Source organism: Drosophila erecta, unplaced genomic scaffold (genome assembly GCF_003286155.1).
Source record: "Drosophila erecta strain 14021-0224.00,06,07 unplaced genomic scaffold, DereRS2 tig00000092-arrow-pilon, whole genome shotgun sequence".
Classification (NCBI taxonomy): Eukaryota; Metazoa; Arthropoda; class Insecta; order Diptera; family Drosophilidae; genus Drosophila; species Drosophila erecta.
This window is the reverse complement of record NW_020825207.1, coordinates 7,034,079-7,054,556: the sequence shown is the minus strand read 5'-3', so window position 1 is coordinate 7,054,556 and position 20,478 is coordinate 7,034,079. Positions and strand designations below refer to the sequence as shown.

General features: G+C 46.8%; 3 protein-coding genes across 12 annotated transcripts; 2 read left to right on the top strand and 1 right to left on the bottom strand.

The window, feature by feature from the left end:
* Nucleotides 1–220: 220 nt before the first annotated feature.
* Nucleotides 221–5,154, top strand: LOC6549594 (dynamin-like 120 kDa protein, mitochondrial). Of its 6 annotated transcripts, none has more exons than XM_001975626.3 (14): nt 221–401; nt 505–802; nt 864–999; nt 1,146–1,262; nt 1,362–1,436; nt 1,497–2,086; nt 2,142–2,515; nt 2,574–2,738; nt 2,798–2,985; nt 3,716–4,188; nt 4,247–4,365; nt 4,429–4,513; nt 4,582–4,786; nt 4,842–5,063. In XM_001975626.3, the coding sequence occupies exons 1-14, from the start codon at nt 373–375 to the stop codon at nt 4,904–4,906; spliced, it is 2,919 nt and encodes a 972-aa protein (XP_001975662.1). In that variant the 5' UTR covers nt 221–372; the 3' UTR covers nt 4,907–5,063. The 6 variants fall into 6 exon arrangements, with proteins under 6 accessions (XP_001975662.1, XP_026837162.1, XP_015012386.1 ...); XM_015156900.2 differs by having other exon boundaries at nt 236–401; nt 2,798–2,976; XM_026981359.1 differs by lacking the exon at nt 1,146–1,262 and having other exon boundaries at nt 236–401; nt 2,798–2,976.
* Nucleotides 5,062–16,153, bottom strand: LOC6549595 (monocarboxylate transporter 3). 5 transcript variants are annotated; one of them, XM_026981366.1, is made up of 4 exons: nt 16,135–16,153; nt 14,757–14,910; nt 6,294–8,175; nt 5,062–6,208 (listed from the first exon to the last, which is right to left on the bottom strand). In XM_026981366.1, exons 3-4 carry the CDS (start codon nt 8,170–8,172, stop codon nt 6,054–6,056), a joined length of 2,034 nt encoding a protein of 677 aa, XP_026837167.1. In that variant the 5' UTR covers nt 8,173–8,175; nt 14,757–14,910; nt 16,135–16,153; the 3' UTR covers nt 5,062–6,053. The 5 variants fall into 5 exon arrangements, with proteins under 5 accessions (XP_026837167.1, XP_026837166.1, XP_026837163.1 ...); XM_026981365.1 differs by lacking the exon at nt 16,135–16,153 and adding an exon at nt 15,688–16,123; XM_026981362.1 differs by lacking the exon at nt 16,135–16,153 and adding an exon at nt 15,356–15,561.
* A 1,754-nt stretch (nt 16,154–17,907) lies between these two features.
* LOC6549596 (40S ribosomal protein S23) lies at nt 17,908–19,183 on the top strand. The gene is made up of 3 exons (XM_001975628.3): nt 17,908–18,010; nt 18,432–18,591; nt 18,838–19,183. Exons 1-3 carry the CDS (start codon nt 18,007–18,009, stop codon nt 19,103–19,105), a joined length of 432 nt encoding a protein of 143 aa, XP_001975664.1. The 5' UTR covers nt 17,908–18,006; the 3' UTR covers nt 19,106–19,183.
* Nucleotides 19,184–20,478: the final 1,295 nt, after the last annotated feature.

Genomic DNA, 20,478 nt, shown 5'->3' with positions numbered 1-20,478 from the left:
ATAATGCAGAGTTAATAAAGCGTATAAGGCAAAAAATATTGAACTCCTTAAAGCTTTCAAAAGGTAATTACGAAATGATGGTATCACAAAGCTTTTAAAATACTTTTTAATTATTGTTCAACTTTTAAATAACTAATCATAAGAATTACAAAATAAAAAACATACTTTTGTATTTTACAAAACTTTCCATGTAAAATACGATGTACCTAATGTAGGTACACAGAACGAGTACTACCACCCCTCTCAACTATGGTCACACTGACCACATCCCGTAAAGAGTTTTTCAGAGATGAGTTTGCGGCAGGAAAATTGAATAATTCACGGAAATAAACAAAGTAAACTAAGTGGAAGCTGTAAACCTGACCAGCAATTATGTTGCGCATCTATCAAAATACATACCGGTGAGAATCCACGCCCAAAACGTGAAAACTCTGAGCTTTACGTGCCCATTTTCCGGACGATTTCGTCATCGGCGAGTCTTCATCCAATGTGTTTTGCCCACAGGCGCACCGCGAGAAAAGCTGTTGTCTACTCCACCAAGGTCGCCTGCTGCAATCATTCCACGCTCTGTGGCATCACCAGTCACCCACGTCGATCGCAGGACAATGGGAGCTCCAGTTCAAATGGCAGGCACCGTCGCCACGAGGAGTTCTTACTTGCCGGCAATTCGGCCAGGGGCTGGCAGATGCCTCCGCCGTCGCGTGGTTACGGGATGCTGGTGGTACGCATCCTGCGGGGTGCCCTCAAGCTGCGATACCTCGTCTTGGGCGGCGCCATCGGCGGGGGCGTGACGCTGAAATCAGTGAGTTTCGCAAGTTATATAACGTGTATTGAACTTAAGAGACATGACTTGTTTTCCCCAGAAATACGAGGACTGGAAGGATGGACTGCCTGATTTTAAGTGGCTGGAGGATGCCATGCCGCAGGGCGAACGGTGGAGCCAATTCTCGCGGAATCTCATTGAGGTGGGCTCGCTGGTGAAGAACGCCATCGATGTCGGTGAGTGTCCATATTGCACTACCTTCCCCCTTTCAATCTCTCACTTTAAATGGTCATATACCTTGGTCAGATTCGCATTGAACTCTTCGTTTTGATTGATTTTTCGCACTGAATGATACTGATGTTATTGGGGCGTTTGCTTGTAGATCCAAAGCTCAAGCAGCTGGGCGAGGATAAGTTGTCGGAATGGCGCAACTGGTTCGACAGTCGTCTGGATGATGCCATCGAGGCGGCCGATTATCAAGGAGTTCAGATTGTCGAAAGTAGGTTACACAAATACACAGACTCCCAACGTTGGGCCAATTTAAAGTGAGAGACCCCTGTCCACCGCACTCGAGACTTATTCTTAACATCTGTTGCAGCTAAAGATGACTTAAAAGCGAAAACAACGGTGGCCGCCTTAGGCATAACATCCGATGAGAGTCGGAAAAAGTATGGTAGGTTTTTTGCTCACCTGCAAAAAGAATATTATACATAATTCTTCTGTGATCTCGCAGAGAAACTCCAGAGCCAGGTGGAGACGCTACAGACGGAGATCATGAACGTCCAGATTAAGTACCAAAAGGAGCTGGAGAAGATGGAGAAGGAGAATCGCGAGCTACGCCAGCAATACCTCCTCCTCAAAACGAACAAAAAGACCACGGCAAAAAAAATCAAAAAGTCCCTGATCGACATGTACTCTGAGGTCCTGGATGAGCTATCCGGCTACGATACGGGCTACACCATGGCCGATCACCTTCCCCGTGTTGTGGTAGTGGGAGATCAGAGCAGCGGCAAAACCTCTGTGCTGGAATCCATTGCTAAGGCTCGCATCTTTCCCCGCGGCAGTGGAGAGATGATGACGCGAGCCCCAGTCAAAGTTACTCTAGCTGAAGGCCCATATCATGTGGCTCAGTTCCGTGACTCTGACCGGGAATACGATCTCACCAAGGAGTCTGATCTGCAAGACCTTCGTCGTGATGTGGAGTTCCGCATGAAGGCGTCGGTGCGAGGTGGTAAAACTGTCAGCAATGAAGTGATTGCCATGACGGTCAAAGGTCCCGGTCTGCAACGCATGGTTCTAGTCGATTTGCCAGGAATAATTTCGGTGAGCAAGTCAATACTAGTGAAACTGCATACATCTAATGCTAATTTTATTTTAGACCATGACTGTCGACATGGCTTCAGATACAAAAGATTCCATTCACCAGATGACCAAGCATTATATGAGCAATCCGAATGCCATCATTCTCTGCATTCAGGATGGATCTGTGGACGCTGAGCGCAGTAATGTGACGGACTTGGTCATGCAGTGTGATCCCTTGGGACGACGCACTATTTTTGTGCTCACAAAGGTGGATTTGGCCGAAGAGCTCGCGGATCCTGATAGAATAAGGAAAATCCTTTCGGGCAAACTCTTCCCCATGAAGGCTTTGGGTTACTATGCCGTCGTTACAGGTCGTGGCCGAAAGGATGACAGCATCGATGCTATTCGGCAGTACGAGGAAGACTTCTTTAAGAACTCCAAGCTGTTTCAGTAAGTATAGAGAGGATGTGATGGGCAAAATCCAAAGTTCACCTCTCTCCATACTTAGTCGTCGAGGGGTTATCATGCCCCATCAGGTGACCAGCCGCAATCTGAGCTTGGCGGTGTCCGATCGTTTCTGGAAGATGGTGCGGGAAACCATTGAGCAGCAGGCGGATGCATTTAAGGCGACTAGATTTAATCTGGAAACGGAATGGAAGAATAACTTTCCCAGGTTTGTAAATCAGTTTCAAATAATTACAGATCCATGACATATGAGGTATAATCTTTTAGATTGCGCGAGTCTGGCCGAGATGAGCTGTTCGACAAGGCAAAGGGCGAGATCCTGGACGAGGTGGTAACGCTCTCGCAAATCTCCGCCAAGAAGTGGGACGACGCTCTTAACACCAAGCTGTGGGAAAAGCTCTCCAACTATGTGTTTGAAACCATCTATCTGCCCGCTGCACAGTCAGGTTCTCAAAGTAATATTTTGTAGTGCTAAGTGTAGGTTGTAAGCAGGCCTCGCCGACGTCATCGATGGGGGCACGTCCATCCAATCGCCCGCCTTGTGCTCCGTCATTGTGTGTGTTTCTTGCAAGATATGACTTGGCCTCGAACTTCACGTGACTCTGCAAGCGTCGCGTCGTTAAAATGTTTTGTTTAATTTTGCATTTATCATGGCCCGCATTCGGCATCGAATTCCCGTGCAAGGGAATCACATGCGTTCAAGAATTCCAAACCGGTTTGAGATTCCTGCCACATTTCTTGAATCACATGTGTAAATTTAATGTGTACTCCCCGGCGGACGATTTCGAATCCCATTAACACCGTTTGCCTTTGCCCCGAAAGTAGTGACTAAGCCGGGATTGTCACAGGTTCTGCGTTACAGTCATGTGCCGGAAAGCATCATAAGCAAAGATGTACGAGCACCTGTAACGAAACCAGATTTTGGTTTATGTCCACATTATAAAAATGTATGCGTTATTAGCGATTTATGACCGAAAAACCCGTTCAGCGGGTGTTTATTTAGCATTTTATGACAGACCCGTTAATTTGCTCAATGAATTCATCCAAATCAATGTCTAATTGAATTAAATTGCAGTTATCGAGTTAGGAATCTGAATGTTTTGGCTTTGTTTATCATTCCCTCGTAGTTGTGTGTCTACTTAATTTGGCTCAACTAATTTCATACGATGACTATGCTCTTTATAGATTCCTTCAACACGATGGTAGACATCAAGTTGCGCCAGTGGGCCGAGCAGGCACTGCCCGCTAAATCGGTGGAAGCTGGCTGGGAAGCATTGCAGCAGGAATTCATATCCCTGATGGAGCGCTCAAAGAAGGCGCAGGATCACGACGGCATCTTCGATCAGTTGAAGGCCGCGGTGGTGGATGAGGCTATTCGGCGGCACAGCTGGGAAGACAAGGCCATCGACATGCTCCGCGTTATCCAGCTGAACACGCTGGAGGATCGTTTTGTGCACGACAAACAGGAGTGGGATTCGGCGGTTAAGTTCCTGGAGACTTCGGTGAGTGCCAAGCTTGTGCAGACGGAGGAAACGCTGGCACAAATGTTTGGACCCGGACAAATGCGACGCCTTACCCACTGGCAGTACCTGACACAGGACCAGCAGAAGAGGCGAAGCGTTAAGAACGAACTGGACAAAATACTCAAAAACGATACGGTATGTCTATACCTTTAAAAGGTATTCCTCCCTTACACACTTTTCATTACATTGGCAGAAACATTTGCCCACCCTGACTCATGATGAACTGACTACGGTACGCAAGAACCTTCAGCGTGATAACGTGGATGTGGACACGGACTACATAAGGCAAACGTGGTTCCCGGTCTACAGAAAGTATGTTGTATTGCCAAACCATCTAGGCTGCTTATCAGTGAGCACAATATATCCCCTTTTCAGACACTTCCTTCAGCAGGCGTTACAGCGGGCAAAGGATTGCCGCAAGGCCTATTACCTCTACACGCAGCAGGGAGCCGAGTGTGAGGTAAGGCAAAAGGTTTTACGCTTAGCTGAACCAACTTACTTAATTTCTTTTACTTACTGCGTTCTTAGATATCCTGCAGCGACGTTGTGCTCTTCTGGCGCATCCAGCAGGTGATCAAGATAACAGGCAACGCACTGAGACAGCAAGTAATCAATCGGGAGGCGCGTCGGCTGGACAAGGAGATCAAAGCGGTGCTGGACGAGTTCAGCGATGATGAGGAGAAGAAGGGTTATCTGCTCACCGGCAAGCGCGTGCTACTAGCCGAGGAACTAAGTGAGTGTTTGCTTAATTGAGTTTGGCGCCAATTTAATTGCTTTAAATTCAACAGTCAAAGTGCGACAGATACAAGAGAAGCTAGAGGAGTTCATCAATTCACTTAATCAGGAAAAGTAGTGTGCCATGACCAAAGACACAACACCCGAGACGTTACTTATTTAACTTGATAGTTTAAGGCCACATTTGGAATGTTTGTTCATAGTCACGCTTGAGCCCCTTAGTTAAGCATACTTTGTGCTCCGAAAGTAATAAACCAATAGATCGTTAGTTCGTATTATTGAAATCGTCTTTATTGTTTATGAAATGTAACCTTATGTCGCATGCAATGCAATGTAAACTCATTAATTTAAATGTAATATAAATCATTCATTCTGTCCTAATGTTATTGTAGTTGACAAACGTAAACGCGAAACGCACTCATCGTGCTGAGTATGTAGCGGTCCGTGTGTGTTTCTGAATCTGTATCCGTGTAATATATAAATCGGTTTGCATAAGAGCACAGCACTTTTGCCAGATGCCTCATCGTGCGGCTGATTGCTTGTTTTGCTTCGTCCACGATCGGCTAATCCCACGATGCGGCGGCATCGGTATCGAGATCGGTGGTGGGTGCATTAACCCCGACCGATCGTCTGGCCGCGTCGCTAATTGATTGATTGATAAACGTACGTATATCTAGCTAGCTATGTAACAAGTCCGCGATGGCGGTGCAGTACCATATCTCTTACAAGGTAAACAAATGCTCGTTCCCTATCATGTTAAATAACTCAACAAACGATTCTTAACTTGGCAGTCGACTTGTGGCCCAGCCATAGCCATGTGCTCAGCTGCTTACGGCTATCGTAATAGTATTAATAATGTGTTCGGTTCTCCTCCACTCCGATCCTCCGCTTAGCCTAGCTGCTAAATTCTAGTCCACCTAGGGGCTCCTCCACTAAAGCTTATAGAAACATAATTTACACTCGCTCCATTCTGCTGTTATGCGTGTGATTTGGGTTTGGGTGTGTGTGATAGGCACTCGATATCGCTGAAGGCACAACATTACGATTAGTCTTATCTTAACGTATTAAGTACTCGGAACACGCTTCCGCACTCGCTTCCCTCCGACATCGGTAATTCGGAATATCGGGAGCTCCATCGACATGATGAGTGATTGGCAATTAATGTTGCCAATACCGAAAGGTGCTATCGGAGATAGTTGTGGCTGCGATGACAAGGTGTTCAGGCTGTCTGGCATGTCTTCTCCTGCTCCGATCCAAGCAGCTCCTTAGGCCGCGGGTAGGGGGGTCAGCTTCTCGTTGCGCCGCTCCTCCCATCGGCTGACCCAGGTGAGCGGGTAGCACAGGAAGGCCGAGAGTAGGATTAGTCCGCCAGCGAAGTAGAAGGCGGCGTTGTAGCTATCTGTCGCCACGTAGAGGATACCTGTTGGATATATACATCTTTAGTTCAAGTTTCTTCCGATCACTAAGTAAACTGTACACCATTCCCACTTTTGTAGAACACTCACCTGCAATGGGACTGCCGAAAGTAGCCGCCAATCCCTGGAACAGCATGAGGAATCCGTATGCGTTGGTTAGTTTCTCCAGTCCGATCAGATCCACGGCGATCAGGGATCGCAGGGCCGAGAAGCAGGCAATGCAGATACCGAAGAACAGGGCGAAAGTCCACTGGCTGGCCGTGTTGATGACCACGCCGCTTAAGATGGTAGCGACGCCGCCGGCGGTTAGAGCAAAGTTGTTTAGCCAGAGAGGCTTGACAGCAGGGAAGGAGCTAATCGATCCGCATACAATCCTAGCAAATGTGTTTACAACGCCAATTCCGGAAAGCACTCCATAGGCCGTCTGCTCATCCATACCCGCGTCCTTGGCGCGATCCACCAGGAAGGTGAAGGGCACGAAGAAGCCCATCATGGTGAGGAAGCCGCTAAAGGCCAGGCACATGAAGGCGGGAGACTTGAGCAGCGTGGTGTCCAGCATGGTGGATAAGGTGCGACGCACTGCCTCCGGACAGATGCGGCATCCCTTCTGCCGATCCTCCAGCATGTCCTGCTTGGTGGGTAGACGAGTCACAGACATGTGATAGGCCAGCGAGGTTTGTGACTGGTACTGGGGAATCCTGGTCAGAGATCCGGAGAAGAAGATATCATCTCGGTACATGGGTCTGGATGAGTGCGACTGTCCATGGTGCGTCTCGTGAGCGGCAGCGGCCGATCGCTTGCCAATGTCCTGAGGTCTGCGTCCTGATACAGTGTGTCGGCGTGCCTGGATGGACACTGGCTTGGCCTCTGTCTCCAACAGGTTATCGTTCTCGGCCTCCTCCTCGTTCTCACCCACGGTGGTCAGTTCCTTGTGTAGGTTGAAGGTGAGCTGCTGCGGATCTCCGTTGGGGGTGGTGGGCTGCGACTTCCTGAGCTGTTTCAGTTCCGTTCCCTTGCTGCCCTGGGCCGTGCCCGATGGTCGGCGCTCCAGGTTCATGCCCTTGAAGATCTCCTGGGCGGTGGGATAATGGTTGCGCTGCGAGGCACCCATGTACGTATTGTGGGCGGAGTTGGGCATCGAATAGGCAAAACGACCCTCGGGCAGGGGTTTGGTGAAGGCGGCCTGGTGGAGTTGCGGCGTGGGGGCCACCGTATTGCCATGACCATTCAACTTCTTCTTCTCCTGCTCATCTCCCTCCTCGTTGGTCACAGACAGCGTAATGGGTTGGATGGGTCGGAAAGCCAAGCCAAAGAGGGCACACGACAGCACGATGACTCCCTGGATGGCAAGCGTTTGGCGCCACCCGCTCTTCAGAAGGATTTTGGTCAGTGGGGCGAACACAAAGGTGCCCACTCCGGAGCCGCACATGGCAACTCCGGTGGCCAGGGCACGCCACTTCTCAAAGTAGAATCCAATGATCACCACAGCGGGTATGTACACCATGCAGAATCCAATGCCTCCGAGCACGCCGTAGATTAGGAACAGGTACTCCACACTGGTGGCAAAGTAGGAGAGTCCGAAGCAGATGGCTCCGAATATGGCTCCAGTGATCGTGACCGGACGGAATCCAAACCGATTGGCCATGGCACTAACAAAGGGTCCCGCCATCAAGTAGCAACCACTGAGCAACGAGGATACGAACGCCACGTAGGCCTTACTCACACCAAACTCCTTCATCAGCTGCTCCTGAATGAGTCCGGAGCAGAAGACGATGCCGTCGATGACCGTGCAGCAGAGGAAGGAGGCCACCATCACCACCCAGGCCCATCCGCTGTCCGGAGGAACGACGACGGCTGCCTCCTCGATTTCCTCCTCGCTCTCATTCTCCTCCTTTATGTTGTCCGGCTGCTTGGACACCAGGCCTTTGGATGCCAGCTCGTCCTGCGACTTGGTCTGTTGCGTTGCCATTGCCTGGAAGAAAGATCAGTTCAGTGTGGGCGCACCCAGGCAAGATCGGGTTGTGTGTGTTACGCAAGTGTTTACCCAAACTGTGTGGCCTTCACATTGCGTATACGCCCCCACGACTCCCTTTGGTTTGCATGGATAAGTCTATTTTTATATGTCACGTGCCCCGATTGTCGCACCATTGAGCATACAACTGCACCTGTACCGATACTATGTGGGTCACAACAATAGGGTCACAATTTGGGCGATTAGAAAGGACTACGTCCGGCAATGGATTGATGCTTTCAAAATACAGGTTTGTAACACTTTTCTTTCTCCCAAGTGTGACTTTATAAAGCAGACAGACAATTTATCAGATTTAAGTAATCGTATGTATCGTATTTATACCCGTTTCAGCACAATCACTGTGTAAGCACAAACAAGTGTTCATTGCCTTACAAACAGATCAGGTAAATACACTGAAGGGTATTTCACAATCTGATATGAGAATTTTAGATCCAGCACTACGAATCTGCCCCCTACTATACACATGTATCTGTGGGATATCTGCAAAGGTGCGTGGTGCGAAGGCTTTTGCTGTTTATCACATCGACGTCAATCGGCAGATGGCACTGACAGGGGGGCGTTCATCGCTGGGTGGTGGGTGGTGGGTGCTGTGGGGGTTGTGGGGGTGGCAGGTGGTGCTTCAGTGGGTGGTGGATTGTCAAAAGTCAGACATGGCCAATGCCAGGGCCATTAGTGCGTCAACGATTGTCTTGGCCAAGCACAGGCCCAAAAACCAAATGGAATTTGCAATTAATATACGAGTATGTATCCGAAATGGTTCTTTCATTTGCCCGAGGAGCAGTCTTTCAACTCGACAATATTCAGAGAACTCAATATGCCAGGCACACCAGTACGAAAAAATGTTCTGTGGATTTTGGGCTTTTTTCTGTTGATTGCTTTTCTTGTTTGTCCACATCTTTCGGCTAACAAACTCTTGGCCTTGGCGCTGGCTTTGTTGCCATTGTTGCCTTTATCTAATCTGATCTGCCGAGGGCAATTCGCCATAGAGTTGGCAAACGCATGGCTTCAGCTGGAGCGGATGCTTACATGGATCCGCTGATCCAGACCCCTCATAAGCACACGAGTCAAGATGAGCTCTCTTTTGTCTTCTGTAACCAAAGCGAAACCTATCTTCCACCAGATCTGAGATAATCGGAGATAAAAGCGTCGTATCTCACTGCAAATTGAAGGGATTTACGATGGCCGAGATTTCATCGTTGGAGATATAGCCGGATAACTGACTGGTAATCGCTGGCTCCTGATATCCCAACTTTTGCGGCTGCATTCCATAAATTAATTGATTATTTTGCCAGATTTTGAGGCTTATCAAGTCGGATTTTCGCGGCCCGGCGACGGTTTAACCGCATAGTGAACTGCTTATGGCCCCCAGATACGGGGTTTCGTACCTAGCAACCGTGGTGCCTCCAGCTCCACCTCCACGTCCACGTCCACCACGTGACAGGGCCCAGTTTGATAATTTCATTGCCTTTATGGCAGAAATTTCGGCCATATCATTGACCAGGCGAATTTATGGGATCCCATAAAGACCTCGCGTCCCGATAGTACAAGGGTCTGGCTGTGCTGGCTTTTGTTTATTGAGCAATCGAAAGTGTTGCGACAACCATCCTCGAGCCACTCCAAGCACAATAACATAATACTGGTCGCACACCCTATCGGGAGACCCCTTCTCGTATTTCAGATTTTGTTTTCATTTTCATGCCCAAATGACCACGTTGGCGGCATGGGGAAGTGGGAAGTGCTCCAAAGTGGAACTGCGACCGGGACCCAAGGCATCAAGAATCGAGAATCAAGAACCGAGAACCAATAACCGAGATGTGGCAACCGAACCGGGCATCGGGAACCCAGCGAGGGAAACCCGCCAAGTGCCATCGCGTAACTGACTTGCAACAGCAACAGAAGTATAAATAGACATTAGCGTTTACTTGTTGGCCCGATCCCATATTGTGGCCACCATATCGAAAGCGAAGACATCTTAGGGCTACAAATTGGCCAGAGGACGCACCCACATAGGGTCTTGGCTAACTGCTATTGGGCCTTGTTAACTACCCTAATGTGCTTTTAGGCTTGAAGCGAATATCTACTACTGCTTAGTAACTGTCCATGTACTTTTGGTATATAAGGACATAACATTTTATAGCTCTAAGTAATAAACCGAAGTTATTATCAAAGGTCTTAAACCATTGCCGTAAGACTTTATCAGACTTTATCTGATATAAGGCCATCCAAGGCATATATTATATTTACTTTTTAATGCAGCCCCTGATATTATAATTTCCGCCATTAAATTTCTTAGATGGAAACATTTTAGTTCCCAATATAATATCCGTAACCTCATTCATCTGGCATTGCGTAAGAGTATCCCATCTTTGAGCTAGAAAAATCCAACCTTACCGCTCTCCGTTTTGTTTGTTTCCCGGTGGGTTTGGCTCCACAAGCGGCGGATAATGTGACATGGTGGCTCCTGCGGCCTCCATGGCCATGTGACCTCCGTGCCCTGCGAGTCCGACCTCCGCCCGCTTGCGGTAAGCTAATCCCGCTGCGAGCAAACAGCCCACGTCTCCCGCCTCCCGCCACCCGCCTCCGACCTCGACCCATAATTCATTTTTTAAGCAGAACCAGGGGGCGGAGGTCGCAAACACTTGTCAGTGCCAATTGTGAGCGCTGACAGCGCTTAAATTGATGCGCGTCGATTGAATTAATAAATGTTATAGGTAAGCCCATATGGCCAGAAAAGGACGGGCACTTGAGAGGGCATTCCGAGGAGTGGGGGCAATGGGAAGCAACCGGCCAGACAAAAACGCAGACGCAGTCGCAGACGCAGACGGCGAAGTTCTTAAGATGTGTTCCTGCCGTCCGTCCGTTTTCCTTAATCGTGCACATGTATCTACAAGTATTTGTATCTCTATCTGCAGGCCGTCTCCCTCGGCTTGTGTGGCACACACATATGTCGCATGTAGTACACGGCCCTGTTATTTATAACATGCAACTGTGGGCGTCCGGTTCTTGGTCTTCGTCCGGGCGTCCTTCCCACGGGCCCCCAATTCCCAGTTCCCAATCCGCCACTCCTCGTGCGTGCGGACCCATTTAGATAGTTGGTTATATCATGGTATTGGTGGTATCCCGTCTCGGACAGGTTCCGAGTGCCGTATCTCAGCGCCGCAATTTGTAGCTACAAGTGAAGCAATCGTTAAACGACTTTACGCTCAAAATATTAATTAGCTAAGCCGGCCCCAAAATGGAGCGAGTGCCCAAGAAGGCCAGTCTGGCGAAGAGGTTTCCGTGAACGCGATCAAATAGGCGTGGCAAACAACGAATAGGGATGCTCTAAGAAAATGATCCCAAGAAATTATGTGTGACTGTTAAAACGGATAGGAAGTTGCTCTACAAAAATCAAAATAAATCGCACAAAGTGTTTTGGATTTTATATAAACTTCAATATTTACGAAGTATACTTTTTTTGTTATATTTATTTGTTATTTCTCTTTTAGGTATTTATTTTATTGTTCCGGGAACATATTTTCCTCCAAATTATTATTTGAATAACTAATCAAAACTAGCTTTTTTGATAATACACTCATGCTTAAGCAACCAAGTAAAGTAGGTGACAAACACATGTTTAATTTCAAACATTGTTGAATAATTCACATGTATTACGAATTGAATTTGGAAAGCAGCTTCACTGACGATAAAAAATATACATACTTCGAATACCATAGATTCGAAAACAACATATACCCTTCTGGATTTATATATGTTAGTTTGAATGGAAATTACATAACAGCTGCGGAATAAGTAGAAGCCCCTGCCCCACAAAGTCAGCCGGAAGATCCAAAAATATATCGTCACAAAATCGTATGGAGTAGGTGAATGGCTTTCTCCGGAGATCCGCGGCTGATCTCCACGCTCGTGTCGCCACTTCATAGTTGGCCCCAATCCGGGGATCGGGATGGCGTACACTCGGGGGCAGCTGTCACCTCAAGTTCAACGCTCGGCCTTTCACCCGGAGCCGGAGTAACATATTACGCACAATGCGGAGTAATCCACAGAGCACGATATGGTTGTGCTGTGGAGGAAGTATCTTTCCGTCGGCGAGCGTCTGGCACAATTAGCAATCTTACTGCAAGCATATGCGGGACACTATCAGCCGCTGGCTCTTTTGTTTCCATGGTGCTGATGGCGTTGACCAAAGAGCACTATCACCGCCTCATCGGCTATCGGCATGAACAAAGCCAGCGACAATTAGTGGGGCGATCAATGGTCGATGGGGTTGGGGTCCGCCCTTTTGTCGGAAGTAGAGCATGGATTCATAATCAATTAACATGTTTAAATCGTGGAAAATAAGTGCAAGTAGCGCAATTATTTCTAATTGAAAATCGAGAGCATTTGAGTCGACAAAAGTCGTGATTTGAGCGTTAGCTTCAATGGCTATTTAAATGTTTATTTATTGGGTTATCTTGCACGTGGCTGTGTCAGTCATTTCCCGATGTCATTGCCTCATGACGCAGCCCAGTTTTCACATCCCACATCCACATTCCATCTCCGTTTCAGGCTCTGTTCCCAATCCGAATCCGCATCCGAATCCGATTCTGATTCAGATTCAAATTCCGATTCCGATTCGACCCCGAGCGAGCTGATACGATTCCCCCTTTCGGTGCCATCCCATCTGATTCGGTTCGATCCATTTCGACCCCGACATTGGCGCCAAAATGCAGTTGCTGTTTTTGTTTTCGACGACGATCTGATCTGATAAGCAAATCAAGGAAACAAACAAACTGCAACTGCGGTCTAAAATTGGCTTAATCTGCTGTAAATATTTACACACCGATTAACGATCCGTGTTAAGGGAAAATTTCCACAGCCCGCCGTTTGAGTTTCGAGTCTCGAGATTGTCGATTCCGTCTGTGGATTTTCCAATCCACCAACTCTGCAGGCCACACGCAAGCCCATTCGACCATTACGAAGAATTAGAAACCCCAGACGCGAGAATTCTTCCACCCAGTACTTGAGTACTTGAGTACTTGAGTAGTTGGAAAAACCCCACTTATTTGGCAATGAGTTGGGGCATTGTGAATGCAGAAAACATGTTTGCTGCTGGCTAATGTGAATTTAAGATTTCTATTTGCTGTTCAAGCAACACTCCTAATTAGCCGAATATCATCGAAAAGCAATGGCAAGCATGCCAGTCTAACTCAGATACTGTTTCACATTAAAACTCGGATTGATTAATTGCCAAGGCAGGGCTATTAATGGTGGAGTGGGGCAAATTGGGTCATTGGCATCTTGCAGTTCTAATGCTTCCAACTCGCGTCACGGCCCATTGATATAAATATGGATGTGTGTGGCTTGGGTTACTTGGGTTTTCAGACCGAGGGGGATTTTCGATTTGGATGTCTTGGTGGACTGCTCGACAGCTGTGGGATATGCCATTAACACTTGGCTTGCGTCTCGTTTTGTTTGTTTTTTGCCGGCAACCGGTTGGAAGATAAAACGCAACAAAAGCCACGCGCAGCTATCCAAAAGCGAGCCTTGGGCAAATGCCAAAAATTCGCTCAGTGAGTCAGCCGTCGATTGGCGAAAGGCGTGTCGGATCGATTCGGATCGGATTGTATCTGTTCGGATTGAATTGGATCGAAGATAAAGCCCAGCTTAGCTGGCCGGCCGATTTGCATGCCAAATTGCTGGCCATAATTAATGTGCCGATAATGATGGCAAGAGTAGCTCAAAATCTATCTGCATTTGCATAGGTAGCAGGTGCAGAAAGATATCCGAAACGTATCCGTCAGATACTCTGCCAGCCATCTATGCTAATACTGCAAAGTTCTTGCTTGTTGGGAGTTGTGCTTTTATGCAAATAGTTTATTATTCTACTGCAATTAGTTTAATTGGAAAACTAGAATATTATTATAAATACACTCTTAAATGCACTTAACTCTAAATCCATTTAATGTATGAACTTTAAGAATTTAAGATATTGAACTAAGTGTTCCTACGAAATTAGTTACATAACATCATTTCAGGCGTATCTGTTGGATATCTTTTCCAAACTGAAGACTCGGGACCCAACACACATCCATCACAAGCTAAGATCACGTTTTTTGAGTGGTGCCCGAGTGGAACTGGTGCTGGGGAGCAACCACATAGGCTTAGTTAGTATCGATCTAACGTAAGCTGATTTCGTTCTTTGTTCAAGTTCAGGGGGGAGAGCCACAACAAAGCAACAAAGACGGCTGCAAATTGCGACTCAAAAGCCGTCAGCGAAGGGGGGTTGGCTCAGAGGTTCAGAGGCATTCCCGGTTCTCTTCCCTTTTTGGCCAGCAAGGAGAAAAGCGAACGACAACAACCAAGTGGGAACATGGTTAATTTCTCAAACCACCGCGCGCACTTTTGCCGCATGTCGCTGCTGCGTTGAGTTGCGTTTCATCGTTTTCGTCGTGGTCGTGTGTGTTTTTGGCCAAAACCCGTTTTGAGCCAAGTTTCAGTGGAGAGCGAGAACTTTGGGTTCTTGGCAGTTGGCTGCTTACCTATGTCTATATGCCTATGTCGGTGTCGGTGTCGCGGTGTCGCTGCTGTTCGATGTTGCTGCTGCTGCTGCTGGGTTGATGCGTCGTGTTGCAGTTAGGCTGGCGTTTCAGGCAGCTTAATTTGGTGGCAACTGCTGCTCTTATTTTTGGCGCGCTGCAAAGAATTTGGTGTGGGTTTGGTTTGTTTTCGTGTGAGAAAAGCGAAAGCAATCGAACGCGTACGCCGACACAGTAAAAGCGAAAGTTAAAAAGTCAACGACAAAGGCAACAGCGGCAAAGACAACGAGGAAGCGGGATCGCCGCGCAACGAAACAACACGCTTAAAAATACTTCTAGCATATATTTATCAGTATCTGATTGTACATATGTTTATATAGTTTTGTGGCCCGAGCGGATCGGATCGGATCGGTGCGGTGCGGTATGGAGCCAGGCAGCGTATATGCACATATATGTATATGCATACGTATATATGCGGAGCATATGTATAAAGTATAAAAAAGTGCGCGCGGCTATAGTTCGTTCCTGTGCCGATGTTGTCTATATTGCCATTGCTTTCTTCGCGTTTCGGGAATACTTTTCGTTTCGTTTTGTTACGTTACGTTTCGATTCGTTTCGAGCTGCGTGTTATATGCTTTACTTTATTCTGGTCTTGTTCTTGCTATTCGTTTTCGAATCGAATACAACACTCGGCTGCGGTTTCCGCTGAGGACGCCTGATCGCAATGCCGCATGTACGATGCGTTCGACGCGGCGGACTAAAGATAACTAAGGGAAATCAGAATGTGTTGGCAGTATAAACCGCGCAGCAGAAAGCAGCCGCAGCCGCAGTCGCAGCAGCAGCAGCAACAACACGTTCTAACCAGTGTGCGTGAGTATCTGTGTGTGCTCGGCCGGCAATGTGTTAGTGACTTGCTCTTCGGATTGCTGCTTACATGGAGTGCGTTCTGAATGGAATCACTAGGATCTAATCCCAACTACTCCGATCTGATCGACGTCTGGGAGCTCCCAGCTCCACTGTGGAGTAGCTTCGCATGCAGTTGGAGCGCTGAAAGCTGAGAGGAGAGCTGCCGGCATCGATCGCAGCTCTCATTCAAAATGGCCCGGGAACACTGTGTCGTATACGCAATGCCGAGCAGCCAGCCACTAGTTGCTGGTGTGGATGATGTTGCTGTTGGTGTGCCTGTGCCTGTGCCTGTGGCTGTTGACTTTGCCTCCGTTTCTGTTTCTGTTTCTGTTTCTTTTTCGGTTTCGATTTGAGTTTTTTGGGAGTGTTTGCCGCGGCGGTTCTCTTTCGTTTTTGGGACTTTTTCCGGTGAAAAAAAAGCGGCACACATGAGTGTACGTATACTACTTGTATATCGTGTTCCTGAACTACATACATCAATAGTTGGATAGCTCGTGTGTGCGCTCGCTTGTTTGCCCTCGTGCTGTGGCCATTTCTATTGGTGTGCGAGGAGGGTTTTTGGCTTTTTCCACCAGCAAAGAGATAAACTCAAAAATGTGAATGGGGCTCATTCATCGGGTTTTTGGGAGTTCGGGACTTATGTTTGCTCATCAGCAGGTTACCACCAGATTTCTGCTTACTAATGGCCCAACAACAAATAAGCGGACATTTCGAAATTGTTTCTAGAAATTATGAAACCGGAGCAGCGTCGAAAAGATAGATAAACCCGGTTCGGCTGTAATTAGTAGTCGAATTCATTTAAAGGGCCGCGAACTGTAAGCACTTAAGGAGTGCTAAGTGATTAAAGCAAAAGCAAGTGAAGCGCGATTTGCAGACCCATCAGGATTACGCTTTTATCAGTCTGGCGTTTATCCGGTTTCGGTGGCGGTGGCGGTGGCATTATCTTCCGGGGGACTCTCGAACTTTGCTCCCTTTTCCCGGGGAACTTTATTAATGAATTAATTCAAGTACATTCTGACCATGGATATCGATATCATTCCGGGTCAATTCCGCTTTTAGTTTTGGCTCTATCGCCTCGACCAATCAGCGGGCCGTGCGCCGAATTTGAGTTTTGATTGATAAGCCGCTCCGCCGTACCCTCGAGAACCCCTTGTGCAGTGATAAGAGACGAAATTTATATGGCCATGGGTGGCACGTCATAAAAATATATTAGATTAGTGAAATTAAATTCTTCTTTCAGCGCTGCCAGCCAACATCTTACCTAACTTGGCCGGATTTAGTGTTTAATCTAATCGCACTAATACGGCGCACATAAATATGTACTTCGGTCTCTGCTGGCTGCAATAAAAGCAAACGTGTAATATATTTAATATGGGGATCTTACATAACTGCCACCCAAAGAACTTCAAGTTCAGAGATCCAGAGCCCGAAATATTATTAATTCATGCATCTGTGAATGGCAAGAAGATTTTGCATCCTGTTTAATATTATTATTTAAAGTATCAATGTTTGATTAGGAATTTCCGGCATATCAGCATACGTTTGCGAAAATGCCGTTAGGGAAATGTCATGAAATAAATTAGCATCATCACTCCCCGAAGCGAGTTCCAAAATGATGATTCACTTGCTCCGAATTCGGTTATCATAACGGCGTACAAGCCAAAAAACTGTTGACACATCTCTGGTTAAGTTTGGGTTTTGGTAATAAAATGGGATTCACATTTGAAAGTACTCAAATACGTCCGTTAATGTTATTGTTCTTACTTTCATTAAAATAAGTAATATGGTTCATTTATTTCAAAATTTCAAAAAGTTACATTTGCTAAAAAACGATACCAGGGCTGCGCTCTATATGTTGGTTTGAGTCTACGGTGGATAAGCGCTATATCCAGCAGTGTGACCATACGGTTGCGATTCAAATGCGGGACATTTAAAAATATTTAACGATATATTAGGTATGAGTTTCTTTTTATAGAAACAATTTTAACGTTTGTTAATTGCTTTTAAGACCTTTAAGTGCGAAGTGATTGAAATAATACACTCAGATATAAATTCTGCTCTCATTTCTTATTTTGACACACACGCAAATATATATGTATTTCGTAATAAAACCATATATTAAACTTATGGAAAACTCATAACATATTTTGAATTGTAAGTGAAATATTGTTCGTAAGTTGCGAACGATATATCGACGTTGAATAGCACAAACTATCGTCGCTGGGATTCCGGCTCTGCTGCGCGGCGGTCACACTAAAACAACCGCTGGTATTTCGTAACGCTCAGCAACGGTCACTCTGCCATCCTTCTTTTTATTTCCGCCGTTTGCCGAGAAAGTTGGAAAATCATGGGTGAGTTGCTGAAAAGCGTAGTTTTTGTGCGAATTAAGCGTAAAGCGCAGCCAAACAGTGAACAAACGGAGCTTACAATGCGGCGCGGCTGAAAGAGTAAGTGAATTGACGCCAAAAGTGCGAAAATACTGTCAAATGCAAACAAGTCGGAAACTTGCGATTTTAGCTGGCCGAAAATCACATAAAATCAAGTGAATCTTTGATTCTAGCGAGCAAATATCTCGTTTTACATGCAAAAGCAATCGAAGTGCACAATGCACTATAGTTATTTGTGTGAAAAACACATTTGGCAGTGTTTCCGAGCCCGGACTCTCTCTAACCTCAAAACCGAAGCCGCACAAGCTGCCATTTGTTTACATTGTGTTGTTGCACCGCAGATGCAGATTAACTATAGCTAACGTATTTCTTTGATCTATAACAGGCAAGCCAAGAGGTCTGCGCACTGCCAGAAAGCATGTGAACCACCGTCGTGACCAGCGTTGGGCCGACAAGGACTACAAGAAGGCTCATTTGGGCACCAGATGGAAGGCCAATCCCTTCGGAGGTGCTTCCCACGCCAAGGGAATCGTCCTGGAGAAGGTGTAAGTACAGATGGTTGACCCCTTCCTCCCCACCAAAGTGCTTTGCCCGCCGTCCGGATGATATGGGGGGAATCACACGTCTCGACGCCTCGCAGTATATTTTTGTGTTTTGTTTCGTTTTGCAAATCAAATCACAGGATTATACTGTGAGATGACCAGCGTGCCGCCAGCAGCAGAAAGTGACTGACCAGATTTGTATTATATCGATCTGCTAGTATTATATGAAACTAATCTGTTTCTCTACAGCGGCGTCGAGGCCAAACAGCCCAACTCTGCCATCCGCAAGTGCGTGAGGGTGCAGCTCATCAAGAACGGCAAGAAGATCACCGCCTTCGTGCCCCGTGACGGTAGCTTGAACTACATTGAGGAGAACGACGAGGTCCTGGTCGCCGGTTTCGGTCGTAAGGGTCATGCCGTCGGTGATATTCCCGGTGTGCGCTTCAAGGTTGTCAAGGTCGCCAACGTCTCCCTGTTGGCCCTCTACAAGGAGAAGAAGGAACGCCCAAGATCTTAGATGAACATGCATCTAATCTTTTTCCAGACAAGCAGAGTTAGGGTTTTACAAATCTAAATAAACAAAAAAAGAAACAAACCTGTTAAATGTTTCAATTAAATGTGATTTTCTTGACTATATGTGTATGGTTCGCATGTTTGTGTTTACTGAATGACAGAATGGTGATTACCAGCTAAATTGTTTTATAAATGTGAAGAACTAATAAGTAAATTGAAAGTTAGCCGTTTCGAATTATTTCCGTAATTAATTCTGTTCATTTTCAGTTTGCGATATCTTACAATTTTCAAAATGTCTATCCGGATATCAAAGTAATATAGAATTGGTGGTTAGTTTTAAAGTCAATGCAAAGTCGTGTACAAGTTTTATGTAAATTTAGCAAATTAAGAAATAAACATTTTTTTATTAGTTTTTAAACTGTCTGGCAACCATGTTAGTGCTGCAAAGCGAAAATACTAAAGTGCTTTCCAACACGCCTAGCCGCGAAAATTCAAAATCTTAAAGTTGCATAAACAAAATCAGGACTTGCATGTAGTTTCAGTTTAGAAAACTATGCATTCTACTAATAACTTAATTGTCAACCCAACTTTGGCATCCAAATTGTGCAATGCAAGAGCACTCCCTCGATGCAAACAGTTCGATCTCCAGGCGGTCGTACCTACCGCAGTTGCTTTTGCCAAGTATTTCTTACATAACAGAACGGCAAGAGCCGCGGAAACAGACAGCCATCATCAAAGCATGGGGCCCGGACCTGGACCACAGCAACGTGTGCCGGGCTTCATCAGCGATAAGGAGTCGCAAACTGCACCTCCTACTTGGCGGTGCACAGCGAGAAATCGGAGCATTTCGAAGCGATCTCGATGTCGAGGGCGGTTGGCCGATTTCTTACAGTGCCTCGGTTCGATCTGCTTATCAATAATTTGTTTTTCTCCTTTTGCCGCATTTAGGCAGAGATTCGCTGGCGATAGCCGCTCAAGTGTCACACGCCCACATTTTTGGAGCATTCGATGTCGATGGAGCGGCTATTTGCACATACGCCACGCCAATAAACTTGTACCCACCACCGAGGCACGCTTTGATCCGATCCTCGTTCGCAATCTTTACCTCCATTCCCGTTCTCTCGGCCTTTAGTCTTTGGTCTTTGGGGTTTAGACTTCAGTGCTAAGTCGCCAGTCGCCAGTCTTCAGACTTCAGTCTTCTCGATCGGCACACGCTTGCGCTGCAGATTCTCCCCCCTTTTGGGCTTTTCTTTCTTTTGGTCTGACCGATGCTCCGATGGTTGGAGGAACCTTTTGGCCGCTGCCCGGCCCCCCTGCACATACATAAATCCACGAATCCACGACCACGAATCCGCGAAGAAGACTTGGCCCTCGCAT

Excerpts from the sequence above, each read along its gene's own strand:
- LOC6549594 (XM_001975626.3), top strand. The coding sequence starts at position 373 with ATGTTGCGCATCTATCAAAATACATACCG. Across the intron at positions 2,739-2,797 it reads TGGAAGAATAACTTTCCCAG|ATTGCGCGAGTCTGGCCGAG; the intron begins GTTTGTAAATCA and ends ATAATCTTTTAG. Across the intron at positions 4,189-4,246 it reads AAATACTCAAAAACGATACG|AAACATTTGCCCACCCTGAC; the intron begins GTATGTCTATAC and ends TTACATTGGCAG.
- LOC6549595 (XM_026981366.1), bottom strand. The coding sequence starts at position 8,172 with ATGGCAACGCAACAGACCAAGTCGCAGGACGAGCTGGCATCCAAAGGC. Across the intron at positions 6,209-6,293 it reads TTTCGGCAGTCCCATTGCAG|GTATCCTCTACGTGGCGACA; the intron begins GTGAGTGTTCTA and ends TATATCCAACAG.
- LOC6549596 (XM_001975628.3), top strand. Across the intron at positions 18,592-18,837 it reads GGAATCGTCCTGGAGAAGGT|CGGCGTCGAGGCCAAACAGC; the intron begins GTAAGTACAGAT and ends GTTTCTCTACAG.